Source organism: Molossus molossus, unplaced genomic scaffold (genome assembly GCF_014108415.1).
Source record: "Molossus molossus isolate mMolMol1 unplaced genomic scaffold, mMolMol1.p scaffold_m16_p_1, whole genome shotgun sequence".
Lineage (NCBI taxonomy): Eukaryota > Metazoa > Chordata > Mammalia > Chiroptera > Molossidae > Molossus > Molossus molossus.
This window is the reverse complement of record NW_023425344.1, coordinates 103,259,556-103,283,287: the sequence shown is the minus strand read 5'-3', so window position 1 is coordinate 103,283,287 and position 23,732 is coordinate 103,259,556. Positions and strand designations below refer to the sequence as shown.

General features: G+C 39.7%; 1 protein-coding gene and 1 pseudogene across 1 annotated transcript in view; one reads left to right on the top strand and one right to left on the bottom strand.

Moving 5' to 3' along the window:
* The window catches only part of LOC118634479, a 79,634-nt pseudogene extending 78,748 nt beyond the window's left edge, over positions 1–886 (bottom strand).
* Positions 887–1,730: 844 nt separating this feature from the next.
* The window catches only part of GPR158 (G protein-coupled receptor 158), a 434,634-nt gene continuing 412,632 nt past the window's right edge, over positions 1,731–23,732 (top strand). The window contains exon 1 of the mRNA XM_036281655.1: positions 1,731–2,632. Coding sequence (XP_036137548.1) covers positions 1,731–2,632 — 902 coding nt within the window. The remainder of the gene's footprint in view (positions 2,633–23,732) is intronic.

Here is a 23,732-nt window from a genome sequence, read left to right as displayed (position 1 = left end):
ATCTAATCAGTGGTATTTTAGAATACTACAAGTGACATTTTTATCATTTGGGATTTGAAGTGAATTTGGGATTTTCTATTTGTCTTTCTTGGGGAATTTGAAAAATTGGAAATAGAGGTACATATGGAAAATGGAGGTGTATAAAACACTTCATATCTTGTACTAATTAGTATTTTCAGAATGTCAGAAGACATTCTTAAAGCTTCGAATAAAACAATTAGACTATGTTAAGGGATTTCTTAGTAATTGGAGAAGAGGTTTGGCATACTTGTTCATCTCTTCTTCTTTTGGGATATCTCAATCTACAGGAACTACTTCTTAATCACTCAACACAGACTTATCTCTTCTTATTCTCTCACAATCTGAGTCCTGCCCCTTACACAGGTTCTCTCCCTCCTACATCTTCCCGTGCATACTTTTACCCATTCCTCTTCATCTTGGCCCCCTTTCAAGCACAGGTTCTTTAAATACGGCATTTTTTCTTAAAGCTCAGCCAGTAGATGTCTCCATTACTCCCTCATAAGACCTCTGCAAGTAGGTTTTAATCATTTCTTTAAGCGACAAGGAGGAGGATTTGATGATTTGCCAAAAATGAGCAGATGCTCAGGAGCACACGTCTCCATCCTACGTCCTTCCCCTTCGATTTAAGTCAGAAATGAAAACTCCTTTCTCCCCCTTTTTCAGGCAAAAGAAAAGGCTGATTGAACTAAGCATGCAAGACGCCAACACCCTCCTCCTCAGTACGTTCAAGTTTCCTTCGTTCTGAGCCACAAAAGCTCTGCTTCTCCCCTCACACCCGCCCACCTCATCCCACCCCCTCAGCTTTCAGAGTCTTCAGGGAACGCGAGTGGGTGAAGGGACTCAGCACTGCTGCATCTCGCGCCATCGCCTCCTCCTGCGCCTCCTCCGTGCCGCCTCGGGTTCAGCACTGGACAGCTCCCGCTCCATTCCCAACAAATGGCAGTCGGCTGATTGACAGAGGATCCGACCAAACAGGGAACAGGACGACTCGAAGCCGCCCTACAAGGGTTTGGTTGCGGCCAAGCTGCCTCTTTAAACGGGCTTTCCTCCTGAGAGCAGGGAGAGGCAGGAGTGTGGTCTATGGCCAAACCTAAGACTCCAGTTAACCAGCTTGTTGGCCTTCTGGACGCCAGAGAACAATCGTCTTAAAAGAAATCTTTGCTCTGTGGGACTGGCTCCTCCACTCGCGGTACCGGTGTCTGTGCGCGCGCTCCGCGCCACCGGGCGAAGCGAACGAGAAGGAGGAGCTAGAGCCGGGAGGCGGGAACGACCTGCCCGGGTGAGATGATGGAGCAGCGTTTTCAGCGGCCGCGGCGGTAGCAGCAGCAGCAGCAGCAGCTCTTGAACACACCTCAATGAGAACGGCGGCGGTGGAAGCTGCCGAGCAGAAAGACGTAAGCAGACTAACTATAGCTGCCGGGAGCCAGAGGTAACCTGTTCGGCTCTAGGCTGTGAGGTGTGTAAATCCCCAGCCGACACATCGTGGAGCGGCTGCAGCTAGCGTTGCCACAGGTGATTCGATTTCCTGTGACGGTAGCTTAGCCAGCGGGCCAATTTCGAGATAGTCTTATTTTAAAGTCCTTTTCGACTGGGTGCCATCTGGAGAAGGGGGAGACTCCTAGAAAAAGTCTTACTGTTGATAAATTGACGAACAGAATTTAAAAAGTGACTCCTTCCCTTCCCTCCTCTCCTCTCGGAGAGAGAAGCAGATGGGAGCCATGGCTTATCCCTTACTCTTCTGCTTTCTGCTCGCTTATCTGGTACTGGGAACTGTTGGCGCCAGCCGCGACCCTGCCGGGCGGCCGGGTTTCCCTCGAGAGAGGACCCTGAGGGCAAAGCAGCACGCCCAGCAGCCAGCTCGAGCCTCTTCCTCGGACCCCCGGGCTCCCTGGAGCCGCTCCACCGACGGCACCATCTTGGCGCAGAAACTGGCCGAGGAGGTGCCCATGGACGTGGCCTCTTACCTCTACACCGGGGACTCCCACCAGCTGAAGCGAGCCAACTGCTCCGGGCGCTATGAGTTGGCGGGCCTGCCGGGGAAGTCGCCAGCCCTAGCCAGCTCCCATCCTTCTTTGCACGGGGCACTGGAGTCGCTGACACACGCCACCAACTTCCTCAATATGATGCTGCAGAGCAATAAGTCGCGGGAGCAGAACTTGCAGGACGACCTGGAGTGGTACCAGGCACTAGTGCGGAGTCTCCTGGAGGGCGAGCCCAGCATCTCCCGGGCGGCCATCACCTTCAGCACCCAGTCGCTGTCCGCGTCCGCCCCGCAGGTCTTCCTCCAGGCCACGCGCGAGGAGAGTCGCATTCTGTTTCAGGACCTATCCTCCTCGGCACACCACCTGGCCAACGCCACGCTGGAGACAGAGTGGTTCCACGGTGTCCGGCGCAAGTGGCGGACCCACGTACACCGCCGGGGCTCCAATCAGGGGCCACGGGGCTTGGGCCATAGCTGGCGGCGCAGGGACGGGTTTGGTGGGGACAAGAGCCATGTCAAGTGGTCTCCGCCTTATCTGGAGTGCGAGAATGGGAGTTACAAGCCCGGGTGGCTGATCACTCTCTCTGCTGCTTTCTACGGGTTGCAGCCCAACTTGGTCCCGGAATTCAGGTAAGGAGATGGGGAAAAGACTAAAGCAAAGCTGTCCTTCCAGTTTCGTGGGTGGGTGCGCATTTGGGGAAGGGACACTTGGATGTGACTTATGCCTCCCACCCTCACAGCAGAGACTGAGGCTGAGCGACACCCCACGCGGGCTCATGTGCTTTGGGACACCAAGCGCCCCACATTCCTCAGTTCTAGACACTCAGTGAAAGCTTATTTTCAGATCAGTTTCCCTGCAAGTGGCTAGGGCCTGGGCGTGGGGAGAGCACTTGGTAGATCTGAGAAAAACCTCTGATGCCCTACACTTCTCTTCAATTCTTGGAAGAGCAGGCAGTGTTGGGGAGTTCCCAGCCAGGGGTGATGCCAATGGAACCTGGAAAGATCCAGGTGTTCCTGCCAGGCACAGATGGCCAGCACAGGATTCCAGAAAAAAAGGAAACCAGAGGAAGAGAGAGTTCCTGTTTCTGCCACTTCGGGGTAGCTTTTGCCTGCTTCCTATGTGTGTAGTTTGGGGCACCAGTCTGTTGTAATTAAAACAGTGCACCCCCCTTGGCACTTCTGTTCCCTCAGCAGTGATTCAGTCACAACAGCACAGCTGTCTCCAGGATTCAGACTTTGCAATTTGGTCAGCTCCTTTCACCCATTTACCTCCTCCCCACAATCCACATCTCCTTTCTTGATCCCCTCTTTCTCCCATTCTCTGTGTCAGGCATACCTAAAAGTTCTCCAGCCCTTCACATTCTCATGAATTTTATAAAGGAAACTGGCTGAGTTATTTTAGAGAGGGAGGGATTCTTCTGATTGAACTTGCTCAAGGAGCTTGGAGGAAACCTACTACATATTTCTTGTGTCAGGGTATAGCATTTGTGGGAAGACCAGAATTCGCAAATTAACAGGTGGTAACTTCTGCCTTGGGAAGTGCCTGACTTTTGAGGTGAGAAACGTCTAGAAGTAGATCTTAAGAGTTGATCTGAGGAAGAAACAGAGAGAGCAGAAACACCAAAGAGGGCCGCAGATAGACCAGGATCCTCCAGAACTCCTACAATGTGAGGTTCTGGAAAGGTCAGGGAAGGGGGAATTGAGGTTGCTTCTGTACTTTTTGGGAACCTGGGCAAAAGTGAGAAACCTGTGTGGGTGAATGTATCTTAATGCTTTGTTTGGCACATGGGCAGGAGGCTAACTGGGTGAAAGATACCAGGCTAAGTACCGGGTGGGCAAATGGGGGAGTCAGAAAGCTTTATTGTCTCAGTACTGCCATTTACTGCTGAATAACCTCAAGTAAGTTTCTTAACCTTTCGGGGCCTCCACTACTTATCTATCAAGTCAGGAAGTTGAACTAGATGGTCTCCGGGGAGCCATCTGGTTATAAAATTCTGTAACTTTTAATGCTGGCAACACTTAGAAGGCATAAATAAAATAAAATAAAACAACCCTTGTTGTATGATTCTGTATGACCATATTAAGTGTGTGTGTGTGTGTGTGTGTGTGTGTGTGTGTTTCTATCTCTTTTAAAGATCTTGTCTTAAACCAGAGTAACTCTTTCCTACTTTCAGGAGAATCTCATTTCTTCCTGACTTCTGCAGGATCCTATTAGTTAAAGCTGATTCAAGATTTGGGTCTTTGCATATTGTTTGCTCAGAAGAGGAAAGCTCAGCACATGCCATTCCCTGCCAGCAAATTGTTTGTGACCTTCAGATACACCTGAAAAGGGGGTCCCAGGTCCCAGAATCAATGAATCGACTTTCCTTTCTTTCTTCCTTCTCTTCCCCCTTCTTTCCTTTTCTCCCTCCTTCTTTCCTTCTCTCCCTCTTTCCTTACCTCCTTCCTTCCTTCATTTGCTTTATGTCAGGCTCTGTGCTAACTGCGTTGTATGTATTATCTTAATTAATTCTCAAAATAATCCTATGAGTTAGGTTTTGTTAGTTTCCCTACTTTACAGAAAAAGAACCCGAAGCACAGTGAGATTAAACTTCTTTTCCAAAATCACACAGCAGTTAAGTAGTAAAGCCAGGATTTGAGCCCATTTCATACTTTTAACCACTATGTTAAACTCTGTCTTAGGAAAGTGTCCTAGGATTGCTCGTGTAATGTCATTGGTGCATAAAAATACGTGTATTTTCAAGTGTCAGACTGGGACTGGGGATGAGAGACATCCATTTTCAGGATTATTTCTCTTAAGGCTCAGAAAACATAGGTTACCTAAATGAACTCTGTGCCTCTCTGCCAGCCAAGATGAAAGGCTGAGGACTCGAAGGGTCTGGGGCTGTGAGCACTCACACACCCCCTACTTATTTTTTTAGACCGCATTCAGAAAATAGTTTAGTTTCCTCTCACAGAGCCTCCTGAAGTGCTTTCATAGTCATCGATGGTGTCCTTTAGCCAAGGCATGAAGCCAGGCCATTTAGTGTCTGGCTCTCTGCAGAAGCCGGCTTGTCCTGGCAGCATGCATGAAGAGCAGAGGGGCAAGTGCTTTCACGTGAGTGCTTTTGCCCCATGTCCTGTGCCTCTCAGATGCTGTATTGCGGATACACACACATGTCAATTATAGGAACTGAAGAAACCTTAAAGGGTTATCAGGTGGTTCCTCCTGTTTTTTCATAGATACAGAAACAGAACTAGAAATGTGAAGTGACTTGTTCAAAACTTACACAGTAACAAAAGAAACAGGATCCCGGCCTTCTGCCCCTGGTTTACACTAAGATGGATATGTATATACCTAAATCATATTTTTTTTGGCTTTCTGGACCTTTGCACACAAAGTATGTTTGGAGACATAGTTTACTCTTTATCATCTAGGATAACAACAACAAAATAACCTATAGGACACAGCTATTGGATTTTAAGGAAAATATTATATTATTTCACACATTTGAGATAATATTTAAATAGGCCTTTGTTTTCTCATACTCTAAGAGGTCATCTGTAAATTGAGGGTGATTGGACTATGTGACCTGTAGGGCTCCTTATAATCCAAAAGGTCTATGATTACACACACTGTCAAATGTGTCATTTTAATTTTTGAAGTTTTCCTTGATTATGATGCTGAGATCTATTAATGTATGCTAATTTAAATGCAGATTGTGCTTATACATGCCCAGTGTTTGAATTTATCATGGTCATATTTATTCATGGAATATTTACAGAAAGCCTTCTCAATGTACACTGAGTTACACACAGACACACACACACACACACACAGACACACACACACACTGAAATGAGAACTCCATTTCAAAATAAGAATAAGCATGATCGGAGTTTCCAGATCTTAAAAGATCCCCTGAATTCACTTAAAGTCAACATGAAGCTGTAGTACAGATTTCCAAAGAAAGATCCTCAGTATGCCAGTGTTATTTCCCTCAGGATAATCAACAGTTAGGCATTTTGAAGCACCCTAATTACTCTGAATAACAACCTGTTTCAATTTCCCTCTGTAGTTGGCCTTAAAATTTCAAAAAGGGCCATTTATTGTGGTGCAGTAGTGATACAGCAATACTTGCCATGTTCTAGAATAAGCGTTTGGAAGCAGAAATGGATTTCCAAGACTGCTAAATAAATAACAAGAGTGCATTCCTACCCTCTGGAGGGGGAACTGGGGCCCTGACTAGACTGATTTTATACCCTCAACTGCTGGATAACTTAAGTTTTACTTTCCACTTCAGAAAGGCAGCAGTTTGTTGTTCACTGTTCAGGGTTTTAAGGCGACCCTTTTCCAACATGCACTGTGTTTTGTGATTGTATTGTAACACACTCGGATGCTAAGAAGTGTGTTGTTGATGGTATTCTCACTTGGTTGGTACAGAACTCTTAAGGCCTTGTTTGTTTTCTCTGTCCAGTTCTGGATTGGTATTCACAGGGTTATTTAAATTACTAAAACAGTACATTGAGATTTTGATAACTTTGGCAGCTTGGTGGCCACTATGTTAAATAGGCAGCTCAGTGGTGCTGGGGAGAGTTTGTAGCCAACAGCATTATTAAGCTTCTTGCCCAGCACAGCTATGGCATATGAATTGGGGCTGGTTTTACTGGTCTTTAGCCTTTTTTGCTTTTCAGCTTCTAGTAAAAAAAAACCAAAATGAAACAAACAAAAAACCTGTATTTCTATGAGTAAGTTCTCCTTTAGCTGGGCATTTACTCATCCAAGTTTTTCTTCATACAGGAAAATACTTGACCTATGGAAATAGTTAGGTGGAGAGGCTGTTCTACTCAATGCTTTTCAGTTTAGGAAAGGATTAATCCTCTCAGCTGAAAATTTTTCTCAAGCACAACCCCTACCTTTTCTACAGTGCCAAATTTAGTATAGAAACCAAAATTGACTTTTCTCCCCAAAGAATATTATAGTGTTTCAAAGCAATCACAAGATGCATCTACAGTTGACCCTTGAACAACATGGGTTTGAATTTCACAGGTCTACTTATACACACATTTTTTTTTCAAAAAATACTGTAAATGTTTTTCTCTTCCTTATGATTTTCTTAACATTTTCTTTGCTCTTCTTATTGTACAAACACAGTATATAATACATATAACATACAAAAGATGTATTGCCCTGGCCAGTGTAGCTCAATTTGTTGAGTGTGGTCCCATGCACCAAAAGGTTGATGGTTCAGTTCCTGGTCAGGGCACATGCTTGGGTTGTGGGCTTGATCCCCAGAAGGGGACACAGTAGGCAGCCAATTGGTGTTTCTCTCTCACACTGATGTTTCTCCTCTCCCTTCCTTTCTCTCTAAAAAAATTAATCAACTGTTTAGGTTACCAGTAAGGCTTCTGGTCAACAGTGGCTATTCGTAGTTAAGTTTTGGGTGGTCAAAAGTTATATGCAGATTTTCCACTGCACGGGGTTGGGGGAGTGGTCAGGACCCCTACCTCCATGTTGTTCAACGGTCAACTGTAGTTTCATTACTTTCATATAGGTAAAACTTAAAAAAACAAAACAAAACCCACAGAATTAACTTAAATGTGGTCTGACCCCAAGATCATTTTACCTCAACAAAAATCCTGTTACCTATATCTTTGTCAAAGGAGTCTCTCTCCCTCTCTAATAGTTAACTAATATTTTATTTATTTATTTATTTATTTATTTATTTATTTATTTATTAATCCTTATCCAAGGATTTTTTTCCCCATTTATCTTCAGATAGAGTGTGAAGGAGAGAGAGGGAGAGAGGGAGAGAGAGAGAGAGAAACATCAGTTTGAGAGAGACACATCGACACATTGACTGGTTGCTTCTTGTACAACCCAAGCAGACCGGGGACAAACTGCAACCGAGGTATGTGCCCTTGGCCAGAATTGAACCTGTGACTCTTTGGTCCGAGGGCTGTCACTCTAACCTCTGAGCTAAACCGGCCAGGGCTTTAACAAATACTTTTAATTAATTGAGATCCAGTTAATTTTTATACATTATAATACTTGTTATAACTTTCCCCCATTTAAAAACTACAACTAGGCCTAGCCAGTGTGATTCAGTGGATTGAGTGTTGTCCCATGGACTGAGAGGTTCTGGTTCAATTCCTGGTCAGGGCACATGCCCAGATTTCATGCTCAATCTCCAGCAGGGGGCATGCAGGAGGCAGCCAATCAATGTTTCTCTCTCACATTGATGTTTCTATCTCTTTCTCTCTCTCTCAAAAAATAAAATAAAAACATTTAAAAATCTAGAACTAAATAACTAGCTATCTGTTGCAACTTCTCGTAATTAAAAACTATGACTATAATTTTCCCCATAAAAAAACCATATACTAGATTTTTAAAAATCCTGTCTAGTTAGCAAATTACCTAGTGCACCTATAACGTGAAAGGAACTTAAGAATTACATAAGATTTTGGTTTATTTCTTTAAGCCAGTTTTTTCACCACTTATGTGTTTTGTGCAATGTGTATGCCTTGTTACATTATTATGGAAGGACTTTTAAAGAATAACATAACACGTGGATTTTATCTAAGAAAGGAAAAGGTATTATAGTATAGAATAATAGGATAATTTTTTTCACTTCTCAGATGCACCTTTATATATTTTGATGTGTCTCAAATTAAGATGTCTTATGATTGAGGGCATGTCATTTTTAATTGACATACATTTTCTTTCAGTGGTACCCATAAACTAGTGTGTCTTTCAATTGATGGCATCTTATATCTCATGAAATAGGAGAATAAATTCCAAGGCCTCTCCAACTATAAAGTTCCTTTATTGTCCATAAGCTATCAAGAGGCAGGAACATATGCATATCTGGAAACAAAATCTAGACCTTACTGCTGTATATGAATTAGATTGCTACTTGTCTTTATAATTTTCTTTAAAAAGACAAGCTACACTGAAACATGTAACATATTTTCTTTTTAATGTACATAAAATATATAAAATATTGGACTAGAAAAACTGCGAAACTTAACTTCAGAATAGGTGAGATAAGGATTATCAGAATCTGTCCCACACCCTGTGGCAAAACATTTCACTCACATTGTGGGCAAATGCCTAGGACAGTGAGAATAAAATAGATAAAAAAAATATAAGGGAATAACTCTGTCTTTTCTTTCTACAGTTCTTAGAAGTTTCAGGGTGGAAATAAAACTTTATGGTGTAGCCACGTAACTAGTTTTGGTTAATGAGATTTATGTGGAATTGTGGAGGTGAGTGTTTGTTCTTTCTCTTTTCTATTCAGCTGCCTGGAATGGAATAGAGAGTTTGGGTTTCCCCTTATTTGATCCCTCAGACCACTGTGTAGAGTAGGGTTTCTCAACTATTGATAGGTTGGGCCCGGCAATCTTTCGTTGTGTGGTCTGTTTTGTTCACTGTACGATGTTAGCAGCACTCCTGGCCTCTACCCACTAGATGCCAGTAGTAACCTCCCTGAACAATGTGACGATCAAAAGTGTCTACAAACATTGCCAAATATCTTCCAGGGGGCAAAAATGCCTATGGTTGAAAGTTGCTGGTGTAGAGAGAACACATATAACTATGCTATTCTGGGGCTATCTTTATTTCAAGGATTCTGTATGTATGTATATGTGGTGTCTGTTTGTGTGTGTCTGTGTGTGTGTCTCTGTGTGTGTGTGTGTGTGTGTGTGTGTGTAAGCATTTTTAAAATAAGCCATGTTTTAGTAAATATCCTGGGAAAGTTTCTTTTTGAAGAATTAGAGTTTTAGAAGTAAATAGAATTTTAGAGATCACATATCCAATTTATTTTTGCTGTCAGGTGAGGAAATTGAGACCCAGAGATGTGGTAACCATCATTCACACTAGCTATGGCTGCAGTGAATTCACGGTTTAGTAATAAAAATATCCTGAGTCATCAAGTAAAGGTTAATTTATGTTTATTATTCACTGTCCCAAACCTGGCTGTGCATCATGGTCACTGAGAAAGCCTGATAACATGTGTGCAGACCCCCTCCAGACCCTGTGAATGACATAATCCAGGGGATAGGTTCAGCAGTCGTATTAAAAACATAGTTTTTGTAATTCAGAAGTAGCTAGTCCTTAAACACAAACTTGGGAAAAAGTAAACAGTATTTGAAGTACCATTAATCCATTTTACAAGATTTCAAGAATAAAAATTAATCATTGTAAATACTTACCAACTTCATCTGCAGATCATTCTGGATAACTAAAGCATTCCAATATCATGAATGATCCTATTGAGAGGGGTAGAACAACTAGGAGATTCTTTTTTTTTTTTTAATTGATTAATTTATTTTGGGTACAGATGTTTCTCCTTTTTCTCCCACTGATTACCCTCTCCTCCACCCTCCCCGCCCTGTCCCCAGCTTTGTTGCCCATGTCCATTGTTCATGCATACATGCATATAAGTTCCGTGGTTTATCTCTCCCCACACACCCTCTTCTGGGGATTGTCAGTCTGTACCCCACTTCCACATCTCTGGGACTACCCCACTCCTTAGATTGTTATGTTCATTATATTCCACAAATGAGTGAGATCATATGATACTTGTCTTTCTCTGTTTGGCTTGTTTCACTTAGGATAATACTTTCTAGGTCCCTCCATGTTGTCTCAAGAGATCTTTCTTTCTTACAGCTGTATAGTACTCCATTATGTATATGTACATCAGCTTTTTTATCCACTCGTCTCCTGATGAACACTTGGGCTGTTTCCAGATTTTAGCTATTGTAAATACTGCTGCTATGAACATGGGGGTACATATATTCTTTCTGATTGGTGTTTCAGGCTTCTTAGGGTATATTCATAGAAGTGGGATCACTGGGTCAAATGAAAGTTCAATTTTTAATTTTCTAAAGTAACACCATATTGTTTTCCATAGTGGCTGTACCAGTCTGCATTCCCACCAGCAGTGCATTAGAGTCCCCTTCTCTCTAGTACATGATTTGATGATTTGTTGATGGCGGCCATTCTGGCAGGTGTGAGGTGATACCTCATAGTCATTTTAATTTACATCTCTCTGATGATTAGTGATGTTGAGCATTTCTTCATATGTCTCTTAGCCATTTGTATGTCCTGTTTGGAGAGGTGTCTAGTTCCTCTGCCCATTTTTAAATTGTGTTCTTTGTCTTCCTTTTGTTGAGTTGTATGAGCACTCTATGTATATTGGAGATTACCCCCTTATCTGATATGTCATTGGCAATTATGCTCTCCCATACAGTGGGTTGCCTTTCCATTTTGATGATTGTATCTTTTGCTGTGCAGAAGCTTTTGAGTTTGATGTAGTCCCATGTGTTCATTTTCTCCTTTGTTTCTGTTGCCTTAGGTGATGTATCAGTGAAAATTCTGCTGTGTATGATGTCTGAAATTTTGTTGCCTACAGTTTCTTCTAGGATTTTTATGGATTCATGAGCCACATTTAAGTCTTTTACCCATTTTGAGTTTATTCTTGTGTATGGTGTAAGTTGATGGTCTAGTTTCATTTTTTTGCATGTAGCAGTCCAATTTTCCCAACACCATTTATTAAAGAGACTGTCTTTACTCCACTGTATGCTCTTGGCACCTTTGTCACATATTAATTGAGCATATTGCCTTGGGTCCATTTCTGGGTTTTCTGTTCTGTTCCACTGGTCTATATGCCTGTTCTTGTGCCAGTAAGGCTGCTTTGATTACAGTGACTTTGCTGTATAACCTGAAATCTGGTAATGTGACCCCTCCAACTTTGTTCTTCTTTTTCAAGATTGCTGTGGCTATTCGGGGTCTTTTTTGGTTCCATATGAACTTTTGAAGTATTTATTCTAGTTCTGTGAACTATGTTGTTGGTATTTTGATGGGGATTGCATTGAATCTATAGATTGCTTTGGGTAGTATGGACATTTTAATGATGTTAATTCTTCCAATCCATGAACAAAGTATGTGCTTCCACTTTTTTATATCTTCCTTTATTTCTTTTTTCAATGACCTGTAGTTTTCTGCAAATAGGTCCTTTATTTCTTTGGGTAAGTTTATTCCTAAGTATCTTAATTTTTTTGCTGTGATGATAAATGGGATTGTTTTTTAGTTTCTCTTTCTGTGAGTTCATCATTGGTGTATAAGAATGTCATCGATTACTTTTTTTTTTTAATCTAATTTTATTTTTGTTACAGATATTTCTCCCTTTTTACCCCATTGACATCCTCCTCCCCATCCACGCCCAGCCCCATCCCCAGCCTTGTTGTCCATGTCCATTGATTATGCATACCTGCATATAAGTTCTGTGGTTTATATCTTCCTACCCGCCACCACCCCCTCTTCTGAGGGTTGTCAGTCTGTATTCTACTTCCGTATTTCTGGGTCTACCCTAGTCCTCAGACTGTTATGTTCCTTATATTCCTTATATAAGTGAGATCATGTAGTATTCACTTTTTTCTGCTTGGCTTGTTTTACTTAGGATAATACGTTCCAGTTCCCTTCATGTTGTCTCAAAGGATAAGAGATTTTTCTTTCTTACAGCTGCATAGTACTCCATTGTGTATGTGTACCACAGCTTTTTTATACATTCATCTACTGATGGACACTTGGGCGATTTCCAGATCTTAGCTATTGTAAATAGTGCTGCTATGAAAATGGGGGTACATATATTCTTTCTGATTGGTGTTTCAGGCTTCTTAGTGTATATTCCTAGAAGCGAGGTCACTTGGTCAATTTTAATTTTTTGAGGTAGCACCATATTGTTTTCCATAGTGGCTGTACCAGTCTGCATTCCCACCAGCAGTGCACTAGAGTTCCCTTTTCTCCACACCCTCGCCAACACTTGTTTGATGATTTGTTGATGGCGGCCATTCTGACAGGTGTGAGGTGATACTTCATAGTTGTTTTAATTTGCATCTCTCTGATGATTAGTGATGTTGAATAGCAACAGCAATTTTAAAAAAGAAGGACAAAGTAGCTGGGATCACAATACCAGATATCAGGTTACAAAGCGACTGTAATCAAAATAGCCTGGTACTGGCACAAGAACAGGCATATAGACCAGTGGAACAGAACAGAGAACCCAGAAATGGATCCAATGCAATATACTTAATTAATATGTGACAAAGGTGGCAAGAGCATACAGTGGAGTAAAGACAGTCTCTTTAATAAATGGTGTTGGGAAAATTGGACAGCTACATGCAAAATAATAAAACTAGACCATCAACTTACACCATACACAAGAATAAACTCAAAATGGATAAAAGACTTAAATGCAACCCATGAATACATAAAGATTCTAGAAGAAAATGTAGGCAACAAAATTGCAGACATCATACACAGCAGAATTTTCACTGATACATCACCTAAGGCAACAGAAACAAAGGAAAAAATGATCACACGGGACTACATCAAACTCAAAAGCTTCTGCATAGCAAAAGAAACAACCATCAAAATGGAAAGGCAACTCACTGTATGGGAGAACATCATTGCCAATGATACATCAGATAAGTGGTTAATTTCCTAAATATATAGAGTACTCATACAACTCAACAAAAGGAAGACAATGAACCCAATTAAAAAATGGGCAGAGGAGCTGAATAGACATCTCTCCGAACAGGACATACAAAAGGCCAAGAGACATATGAAGAAATGCCATCAATTTTTTGACATTAATTTTGTATTCTGCTACTTTGCCAACTTCATTTATTAAGTCTAGTAAATGTTTGATAGAGTCTTTGGGGTTTTCTGCATATAATATCATGTCATCTGCGAATAATGACAGTTTAACTTTCTCCTTTCCAATTTGGATCCCTTTTATTTTTTCTTCCTGTCTTATTGCTGTGGCTAAGACTTCCATCACTATGTTAAACAAGAGAGGTGAACGCGGGCATCCCTGTCTTGTTCCTGTTTTTAAGGGAAATACTTTCAAGTTTTGCCCATTGAGCATGATGTTGGCTGTAGGTCTTTCATATATGGTCTTTATTATGTCAATATATGATCCCTCTATTTCCAGATTGGTGAGCATTTTTATCAGAAATGGGTGCTGGATTTTGTCAGATGCGTTTTCAGCATCTATTGATATGATCATATTATTTTTATCTTTCATTTTGTTTATGTGGTTAATCTCATTTATAGATTTGCTAGTATTGTACCAGCCTTGCATTCCTGGGATGAATCCCACTTGGTCATGGTGAATAATTTTTTTGATGTATTGCTGGATCCAATTTGCTAGTATTTTGTACAAGATTTTGGCATCTATGTTCATCAGGGATATTGGCCTGTAGTTTTCTTTCTTCGTAATGCCTTTTTCTGGTTTTGGAATTAGAATTATGCTGGCCTCATAAAACAAGTTTGGAAGTCTTCCTTCTTCTTGAATTTTTTGAAATAGTTTGAGGAGAATGGGTATTAGTTCTTCTTTGAATGTTTGGTAAAATTCCCCCATAAAGCCATCTGGGATTGGGCTTTTTTGCTGGGAGAGTCTTGATTACATCTTCAATTTCTCCTGTTGTTATTGGTCTGTTCAAGTTTTCTGTCTGTTCCTGGTTCATTTTTGAGAGACTGTGTTTCTAGAAATCAGTCCATTTCACTTATTCTTGAATTTGTTGCCATAGAATTGTTCATAGTAGCTGTTAACAATCTTTTGTATTTCTGTGGTGTCGGTTGTTACTTCTCTTTTATTTCTGATTTTGTGTATTTGGGTTCTCTTTCTTAGTTTCTTGGTGAGTCTAGCTAAGGGTCCATCAATCTTGTTTATCTTTTCAAAGAACCAGCTCTTTGTTTCATTGATCCTTTATATTATTTTCTTGGTCTCCATGTCATTTATTTCTGCTCTGATCTTTACCATTTCTTTCCTTCTACTTGCTCTTGGGTTTTCTTTTTGTTTGCTTTCTAGTTCTTTAAGTTGTGCGGTTAGGTCGTCTATTAGAAAATTTTCTTGCTCCTTGAGGTAGGCCTGTAGTGCTATGAACTTCCCTCTCAGAACTGCTTTCGCTGCATCCCATAAATTTTGTGTTGTTGTGTGTTCATTTTCATTGGTTTCCATGAAGTTTTTAATTTCTTTCTTATCTCCATGGTAACTCATTCATTGTTCAATAACATGCTCTTTAGCCTCCATGTGTTCAAATGTCTTTGCATGTTCTTGTTGCAATTGACTTTTAGTTTCATGCCATTGTGATCTGAGAAGTTGCTTGATATGATTTCAATCTTCTTGAAATTGTAGAGACTTAGTTTGTGCCATAACACGTGATCTGTCTTTGAGAATGTCCCATGTGTACTTTAGAAGGATGTGAATTCTGTGGTTTTGGGGTTTAATTCTCTGTAGATATCTATTAAATCCATTTGTTCTAGTGCTTCATTTAGAGTCTGTGTTTCCTTGTTAATTATTTGTCTAGAAGATCTATCCAGTAATGTCAGTGGGGTATTGAAGTTTCCTGCTATGATTGTATTGCTGTCGATTTCTCCTGTAAAATCCTCCAAAAAATTTTAAATATATGTTGGTGTTCCTAAATTGGGTGCATATATGTTTACCAAGGTTACATCTTTCTGTTGGATAGATCCTTTCAAGATTATGTAGTGGTCTTCTTTGTCTCAAGTTATGGCCTTCATTTTGAAATCTACTTTATCAGAAATGAGTATTGCTACTCCAGCTTTTTTTTGCTTTTCATTTGCTTGAAAGATTTTTTTCCCATCCTTTCACTTTCAACCTATGTGAGTCTTTTGTTGTGAGGTGAGTTTCTTGTGAACAACATATATGTGAGTCATGCTTTCTTATCCAGTCAGCTACTCTGTGTCTTTTTATTCGAGCATTCAAACCATTTACATTTAAGGTGATAATTGATATGTACTTATTTATTGCCATTTTTGTTTAGTCCGCTTATATTTTTCTTCCTATTTCTTCTACTAATTACAGCAGTCATTTTAGCATATCTTGCAGTGACAACTAGCAGATTCTTTATGAAGGCAGGGAGATCACAGGTACTCAGCCTTGGAATGTGAGTCACTGAGTTGTATGCTGTCTCTCCCTCACTTTATTTTGGGTTCTTCTCAGATTCCTCACCTTTAAGATAGGGACATTCATTGGAACTGCTGCCTCTTGTTATAATTTGTCTTTTTATGCAAACATCCTATGTCCCCTACCAGTTCTACACATCCTTCAAGTGCAAAGACCATGTTTTATGACAACCTATATTCAGTGCCTTGTGTATTTCAGGGAGGTGGTATGGACGAGTGTCTAGGAGAAAGGGTTTTGGGATTATAAATCTAGATTTGAATCTATGAACTTCCACTTTCACTTACTGTGTGACACTGGGCAAGTTATCTAACTCCCTCTGTGGCTCAATTTTGTTATGTACAAAGAGTGTAGAGTACATTGTTATAAAGAGTAAACAAGCTTATATATGTAAAGACCTAGCATAATGTCCGAAATGCACTATTCCTTTTTAAAAAATTATAGTGTATATATTGTGCTGAGTATAATACTGAAAATGACAGCCAAACATCCCTGTCCTTATGAATTTTTTCTGTGTGCTGTGCACTGGGAGGGAGATAGATAATAAACAAACAAAATAAATATAAGGCATAAGTTCTGATAGAAACAAATGCTATAAGTAAATTAAATAAGATAATGTGATAGAGAATGGCTGAGAGGTAGGTGGGCTGCAGACCTCTCTGAAAAGGTGACTATGAGTTAATAAATAATAAATGAGGAGGCAGTCCTGGCCAGTTTTGCTCAGCAGTTGAGCGTTGGCCTGCAGGTCAGAGAGTCCCAGGTTCGGTTCCTGCTAGGGGCATGTAACACACACACACACACGCACACACACACACACAAATGAGGAGGCAGCTATAGAACAAACTGAGTTAATCATGTTTCAGATGAAAACCAGAAAGGAACAAAGGCCTGAGATAGGAATGAGCTTTTAAGTGCTCTAAGAATGAAAGTCAGTGTTGCTGGAACGTAGTGAAAGGCAGGTAATGAGGCAGAAGATGGGAGTAAGGTATACAGAAGGTGTTAAAATGGTTAAAATGTTGTGGCAATATAGAAACATGTTAGGTGCCTTAAACACTTCTACCCCTGTAGTAATATGTACATTGTGAATGTACTTTCATTTATTTTTCCTTCGGGTGATTTTAATATAAAGCTCTTGTTTTATTTTGGCTGCCTATTTCTCTTTCCTACTTCCAGTCTTGGCCTTCCTGCCCTGGCCTCCTTTAGCTCTGGGAGTTGGGTTTTCCCATTTCTCTGATGAGATTTTAGTCAAAGAATAATCTATTTCTAGTTGCTCCATTCTCTCAAATATGAGTGGATTAACTGGAATATTTAGAGAGGTAAGGGAGGTAGAGATTGAAAACCCAGAATTTCTTGCAAAAATCATTTGGGTGTTTTTCTTGCTTCCTGACTTAAACCTGTAAAGTGAACCACTTTCCAGACACAGACAGGAGGAGAACAAGGGAGAGGCACAGCAGGTAAACTCAAGGGCAAAGCATTTTCTCCCCCTTCACCAGCATGCCTAGGATGACATCCTGCAGGTTCTTGACGTCTCTCAAATTGGTGGCTGGCGGGTCATGTCATTTGGCATTTTCTGACACACTCCTTGTTGCCTTTTGTGGTGAGGTCTAAGATGTCGAGTTCAGGGGTTGCCTGAAGAACAGCCAGCAAGAGGCACAAGGCACCAACATCAGATTGGAAGAGCCAGAAGCAAGACCATGAACATTTGGGACATGAATTAGGAGGAAGCAGATTTTGCATGACAGGAAAACAAGTATAGGCAGAAATGTATCTCTAATACATTGTATTAACAATAGACAATTTGGATTGTGAGTTTTAGGAAATAAAAACACTGGTAGCTTCTCCAATCTGACAAATGTGGAATTTAGCTTCTTTATATTTTATTTTTCCTTCCCCTATTCTCTCCGTTGTTTTATTAATTATATTTTATTTTTTCTATTGGTTACCTTGATTTTTGCATCCATAAATTTTATTTCATTATTTTTAATTCTCACCCAAGGGTCTTTCTCCATTGATTTTAGGAGAGAGTGTAAGGAAGGAGGGAGAGAGAGAGAGAAACATTGATTTGAGAGGGGCATGTTTATTGGTGCCTCCTACATGACACTGACCAGGGCCAAGGATCAAAACCACATTCTCTGGACTGAGAATTGAACCTGTGACCCTCCAGTCTGCAGGCCAATGCTCTAACCCCTGAATCAAACTGACCAGGGCTGCATCCATACATTTTATTTAACTTAATTTTTTTTTTATCCTCACCCAAGGACTTTTTTTTTTTGCATGTATCTTCAGATAGAGCGGGAAAGAGAGAGAAGGGAAGAGAGAGAGAGAAACATTGATGTGAGAGAGACACATTGACTGATTGCCACCCACATGACCCCAACCAGGGCTAGTGACAAACTGCAACTGGGGTACGTGCCCTTAGCAGGAACCGAACCTGGGACTCTCTGGAGTGCAGGCTCATGCTCTAACTGCTGAGCCAAACTGGCCAGGGCTATTTTAATTTTTTAAATATGTTTTTTTATTGATTTTTTTAGAGAGAAAAGAAGGGAGGAAGAGATAGAAATATCGATGTGAGAGAGATACATTGATCAGCTGCCTCCTGCACGCCCCCTACTGGGGATTGAGCCTGCAACCTAGGCATGTGCCCTGACCCGGAATTGAACCAGGACCTTTCAGTCCATGGATGACTCTCAGTCCACTGAGCCACACTGGCTGGGCTGCATCCATAAATTTTAAATAGTATCTTCTATTTTTTACTTTTATTTCTTCACTCTCCTACTCCTGTTAACTATTCCAATAGTTTTAGATAATTAAAGATGGTAACACTTATATTCTGCCACTATAGTAAAAACAAAACAAAAAACTTCTATGCTTTGTCCATTAGTTTCCTCTAAGAATTGAAACTTGAATAACTGATTCCAAGCCACTTTCAGAATGTTCCAAATTTCAGGGTCCAGTGGATTATCTCTCTTTTTATAAGATCTGTTATTTGCTCAAAATCATGCTACATTCAGGTTGTGCATGTCTGCAGAGAGACTTTTCAAATAGCGCCCCCCCCCCCCCCTTGCAGTTGCCAATTGCCTCTCTTTTTCATGTTAAAGAAACAAAAAGGAACTTATTGCTAGGATCATCTTAATCATTCCATTTGTAAAGAATAGTCATATTTTTGTTGACATTCTTCTTGGATTGTATAAGTTGCTTTAGGTCTTCTTCAGAATACTTATCATGGAAATCTTTTCCAATTATTGAAATTTTAGATTCGTCTATGTGTTGGATGCAAGTCCTCTTATTTCTAGAATTCTTTTTTTCCACCACTTGGAGTGGAATGTATTTAAAATACATTTTTGGAAAGGATCTGTGGAAGGTAAAGTTTTTAAGTCTTCCCATGTCTGAAAATGTCTTTGTCATCATATGTGATTGATTGATTGTCAGAATATATAATTACGGGTTCAAAGTCATTTTGCCTTCAGAATTTTAAAGATGTTATATTGTTTTAAGCATTCATTTTGCTGGTAAAATAAATTGATGTTAACCAGATTTATTTTATCTTTGTAGCGAAATATTTTCTCTTCATGGAAACTTTTACGATGTCTTCTTTTTCGTTGACATTTTGAATATTCATGATGATGTGCTTAGGTGCAATTCTTTTTATTCATCATCCTTACCACTTAGTTGGTCCTTTCACATTTCTCCACGCAGAAATTTCCTTTCATGACTGCTTAAAATAATTTCCTTCTATTCGTTTTTTCTTTCTGGAACTCCAACAGTTAGGTATTGGGCTTCCTGGACTGATCTCTATATTTCCTAACTTTTCTTGCATTTTCCATCTTTTTTTTTTTTTTACTTTACCTACCAGGAGATTTTACTTTTTCTTCCTTTTAAAAAATAAAATTAGTTTTCATTTGTCAATATCTTTTAATTTCCATGAACTCTTTCTTGCTTTAATTGTTTCTTTTTCACAATTGTATGTTCCTTTTCTTAAATCTTTTTTGAGAAAGTTAATTAAAATATCTATCAAATTATCACCTGATCCCTGAATCATTGTTGTTTGTTCCAGGTTCAGTTATTTTGCTTATTCATACAGGTCCTTCTTCTTTATACTATCAGTTCATCTCAAGTGCAATCCTTACTCATCAATTTATGATTAGAGGACTAGATTAATTTATATAGCTAGACGGCAGGCGTTCTCGTGTCAGAGGTATAGGTCTAGTTCCCATAGATTCTCCCTTCACTGTCGAGCTCCGTTCACTTTTGGGTGCCTGAGAAGAAAGCTGGCAATCGGCTCATCTTAGACCTTCACTGAGTGAGAACGAATAACAGTTATAGAAGCGTTGGCTCTTCCCAGGCATTTTTTTCAATGTCTTTACAGAACAGTTTTTGGTTTTCAGCTCGGGAACAAATGCCATCACTGCTCACAAGCAGAGGATGTGCCCACTCATGTAACTGCTTAGACGTCCTTCCATTCACCACCTTGATGCTTGGCTCATTTTCTACTTCCACTCTTGAAAACAATTTACTTTGAGCTTAAAATCATTCTGGAAACTCTGCTGGAAGAGTAGTTTCCACCTCTGTCCCCAACTTCCCCCAGGTGTGTCCTGGGTTTAGCTGCCACCACCCTGGTTTATCATTAGTATAATCCCAGAGAACTGTGTCAAATCTTTGGTCATCTATTTCTCCTCATTCCCTCTTGCACTCACAGCCATTACAGTTGAACGTGGAGCCATGAGGTAGAAACATATGCTTAACTCACCAACTTGAATAAGAACTTGAAATCAGGTCTTCTGACCAGTCTTTTTACCCTGACACTTGTGATACTGACACTATATTCAGCTCCTTTACCTATTCAGTGTGTGTCCTTAGGTAAACCATTTCATCTCCTTGTGTCTCAAAATTTCTTAACTATTATTTACAGAGAATGATACCAGCCATTTATAGTTGCAATATGAATTGAGGAGAACAGTATCAGTCACATACAGTTTCAATGATAAATTTTTAAGGGCATTTAGCATAACATATGACATATAATGAGCACCTAATAAATGATAACTTAAAACACAGGGTCAAAGCATACAAATAAACCCTATATTTAGTTCACATCTTGGATATCTGACCAAAGCTCCTTAATTTATACTTTTAAAACAATTCACTGATTTTTAGAAAGAGTAAGGGAGAGAAAGAGAGAAACATCGATTGGTTGCCTTCTCCTACTGGGGAATGAACCCACAACCTGGGTATGTGTCCTGACTGGGAATCAAATCTACTACATTTTGGTGTACAGGGTAATGTTCCAATCAACTAAGCCACACTAGCCAGAGCCAAAACTCCTTATTTTAAATTCCAATTGGGAACATTTTTAATTTACTTTATGGCCATGCTTATTGTTGTTATTTTTGGATCAGAAGTGTCCACTGGCACAAGCTATATATCTTTCTCTGAAAAATTACTATGAACAGCTGATTTTTTTTATTGTATAAAATATTAAGGTCCATAAAAAAGTCATTTAGAATTTTAAAACAACTGCAGATTATCAACTGGGTAATCTGTCGTGAAGTGCAATATGACTAACTCAACATATAAAAAGACAAATTTAATAATTTAAGATATAACAAAAGATATATTTTCACTTAGATATTGTAGCTGAACACTAACATAAATGGTATGGTTAATTAAATCACCAGGAAACTCAAAGTATGAGATCATTATTATATTATTTAAAACGGATTCAGTGTTCACATTAGACATTTATGTTGTCTGACAGACTGTATTATTTTTTTCTTCCTTAGCAATTAAAAAACTTATGACTTTGGAGGTACCATATAACTTTTCTGAACCTTATTTTCTTCCTCTATAAAATGAGAACAGTACTTTCCTTTTTATAGGATTGTTATTTGAATGAGTCAGTATAGGTGATCTCTTTGTATTGGGTTGCCTGACAAGGGATTGTTGCACCCCATGCAGAAATGGTCATATTCAAAGAGGTGATGTAAGGTACCCTGGGGAGGTGTTTGATAAAATGTCCTCTTGTTATTTAAAATTTAAATAAAACCAGCTCATAATGAGACATGAAGTCAGCTACCTCTGCAAAAGCAGCAAACTCAAAATATATTTTTCAGAAAAACCGTCATCTATTATCAAACTCTAAATCCTAGTAATTTTAAGCGATTTGTTGCATTTAACTTTGATAAAAGTATCACCTTCAGGAGCCCCAAAATACAAAGGTTGTCTTTGTGAATGGAAAATAGCTGCCCCTTCTGACTGACCTAACTTCGTTTTATATTTATTGAATCTCTTTTTAAGAAAAAAATCACACGAGTTATTTTTCTTCACACAAAATGTACAGATCTTCCTAAGGAAGGTGTGACCCGATTTCCAAAAGTCCTTCCAAGAACAAGAAGCCAGACAGATGGAAGACGTTTGTCACTATACAAAGCTTTGGCAAGCTTCTCTGGACATATCTGCTGCAAAATAGTGAGGGGGAGGAGAACATTTTCTTGCTTTACAACAGACTGTTGTCAAATTCTTCTGATGTCCTGGAGGGGATTAGACTGTGTTCTTGGTTCTCTTGCACTTCTTATAGTTATGGTCTTGAGCTAAATGATAGAGATATTGGGTGTTATTGTGAACAATGTTTTCTGAGGATGAGAGTCCCCAAATGAGGAAGTTATCCAAAGATGACTTAAGTCACCAAAACATGAATCTAGACTTTTCTAGTTAGATGGCAACAGAAAGGAAATCACTCTTGTTCCCCTTAAAAAATATCTATTTCTTTTCCTTGAGTCCATCCCATGTTCATGTTATTTGTGTGAAATTTTAATTATGTAGTTGCTATATGTTTCATTATTTTGCTTACTTTTTATTCACGGAGCTGTTTTTAAAATCGTTTCATGTTGTCACATATACAACCAGGCCTCTTTTCCATTGCTCAGAGTGTTCTACTGCTGCATAGGTACAGAAACTGTCCAGTCCCAGGGATGGTCACCCAAACTGTCTTCAATTCCCTGCCATTACAATAACACTGGGGGAAGCGTATATGCTCCTTTATGAACCTGTGAGAATTTCTCTGAAGAATGGACCTGTGAGAATTTCTCTGAAGGATAAACCACAGAGCAGGATTTCTGGGCTACAGGGAGGAGTAAATATAATTTTATGATATCTTGAAAGACTGCTCTCTAGACTGGCTGCATCAGTTCACAAACCAACCAGCAAAGTATAAGGGTTTCTACAGCCTTATATTCTTGCCAACACTTGGCATTCATACAGCTTTCAAATTTTTGGCCTGTTTAATGAATGTATAGTAGTCTCTCCTTATCTTACGAGATTATATTTCAAGACCTCCAGTGGATGCCTGAAACTGCAGATAGTGCTGAACCCTATATATTCTGTTTTATCCCATACATACATATCTATAATAGTTCAATTTATAAATAGACACAGAGATTAACAACAATAACTAATAATAAAATAGAACAATTATAACAATATACTAAACTAAAAGTTATGCGAATGTGGTCTCTCTCTCAAAATATCTTATTGCATTGTACTCACCCTTCTTGTGATGATGTGAGATGATAAAATGCCTGTGTGATGAGATGAAGTGAGTGAGATATAATTAAGTAAAATAAGGCTTACTTGAATACAAGCACTGCAACACTGTTTCAGTGAAAACTGAGATGGCTGGTGAGTGACTAATAGGCGGGGAGCATATACAGCGTGGATACACTGGACAAAGGACTGATTCACATCCTGAGAGGGAGGGAGCA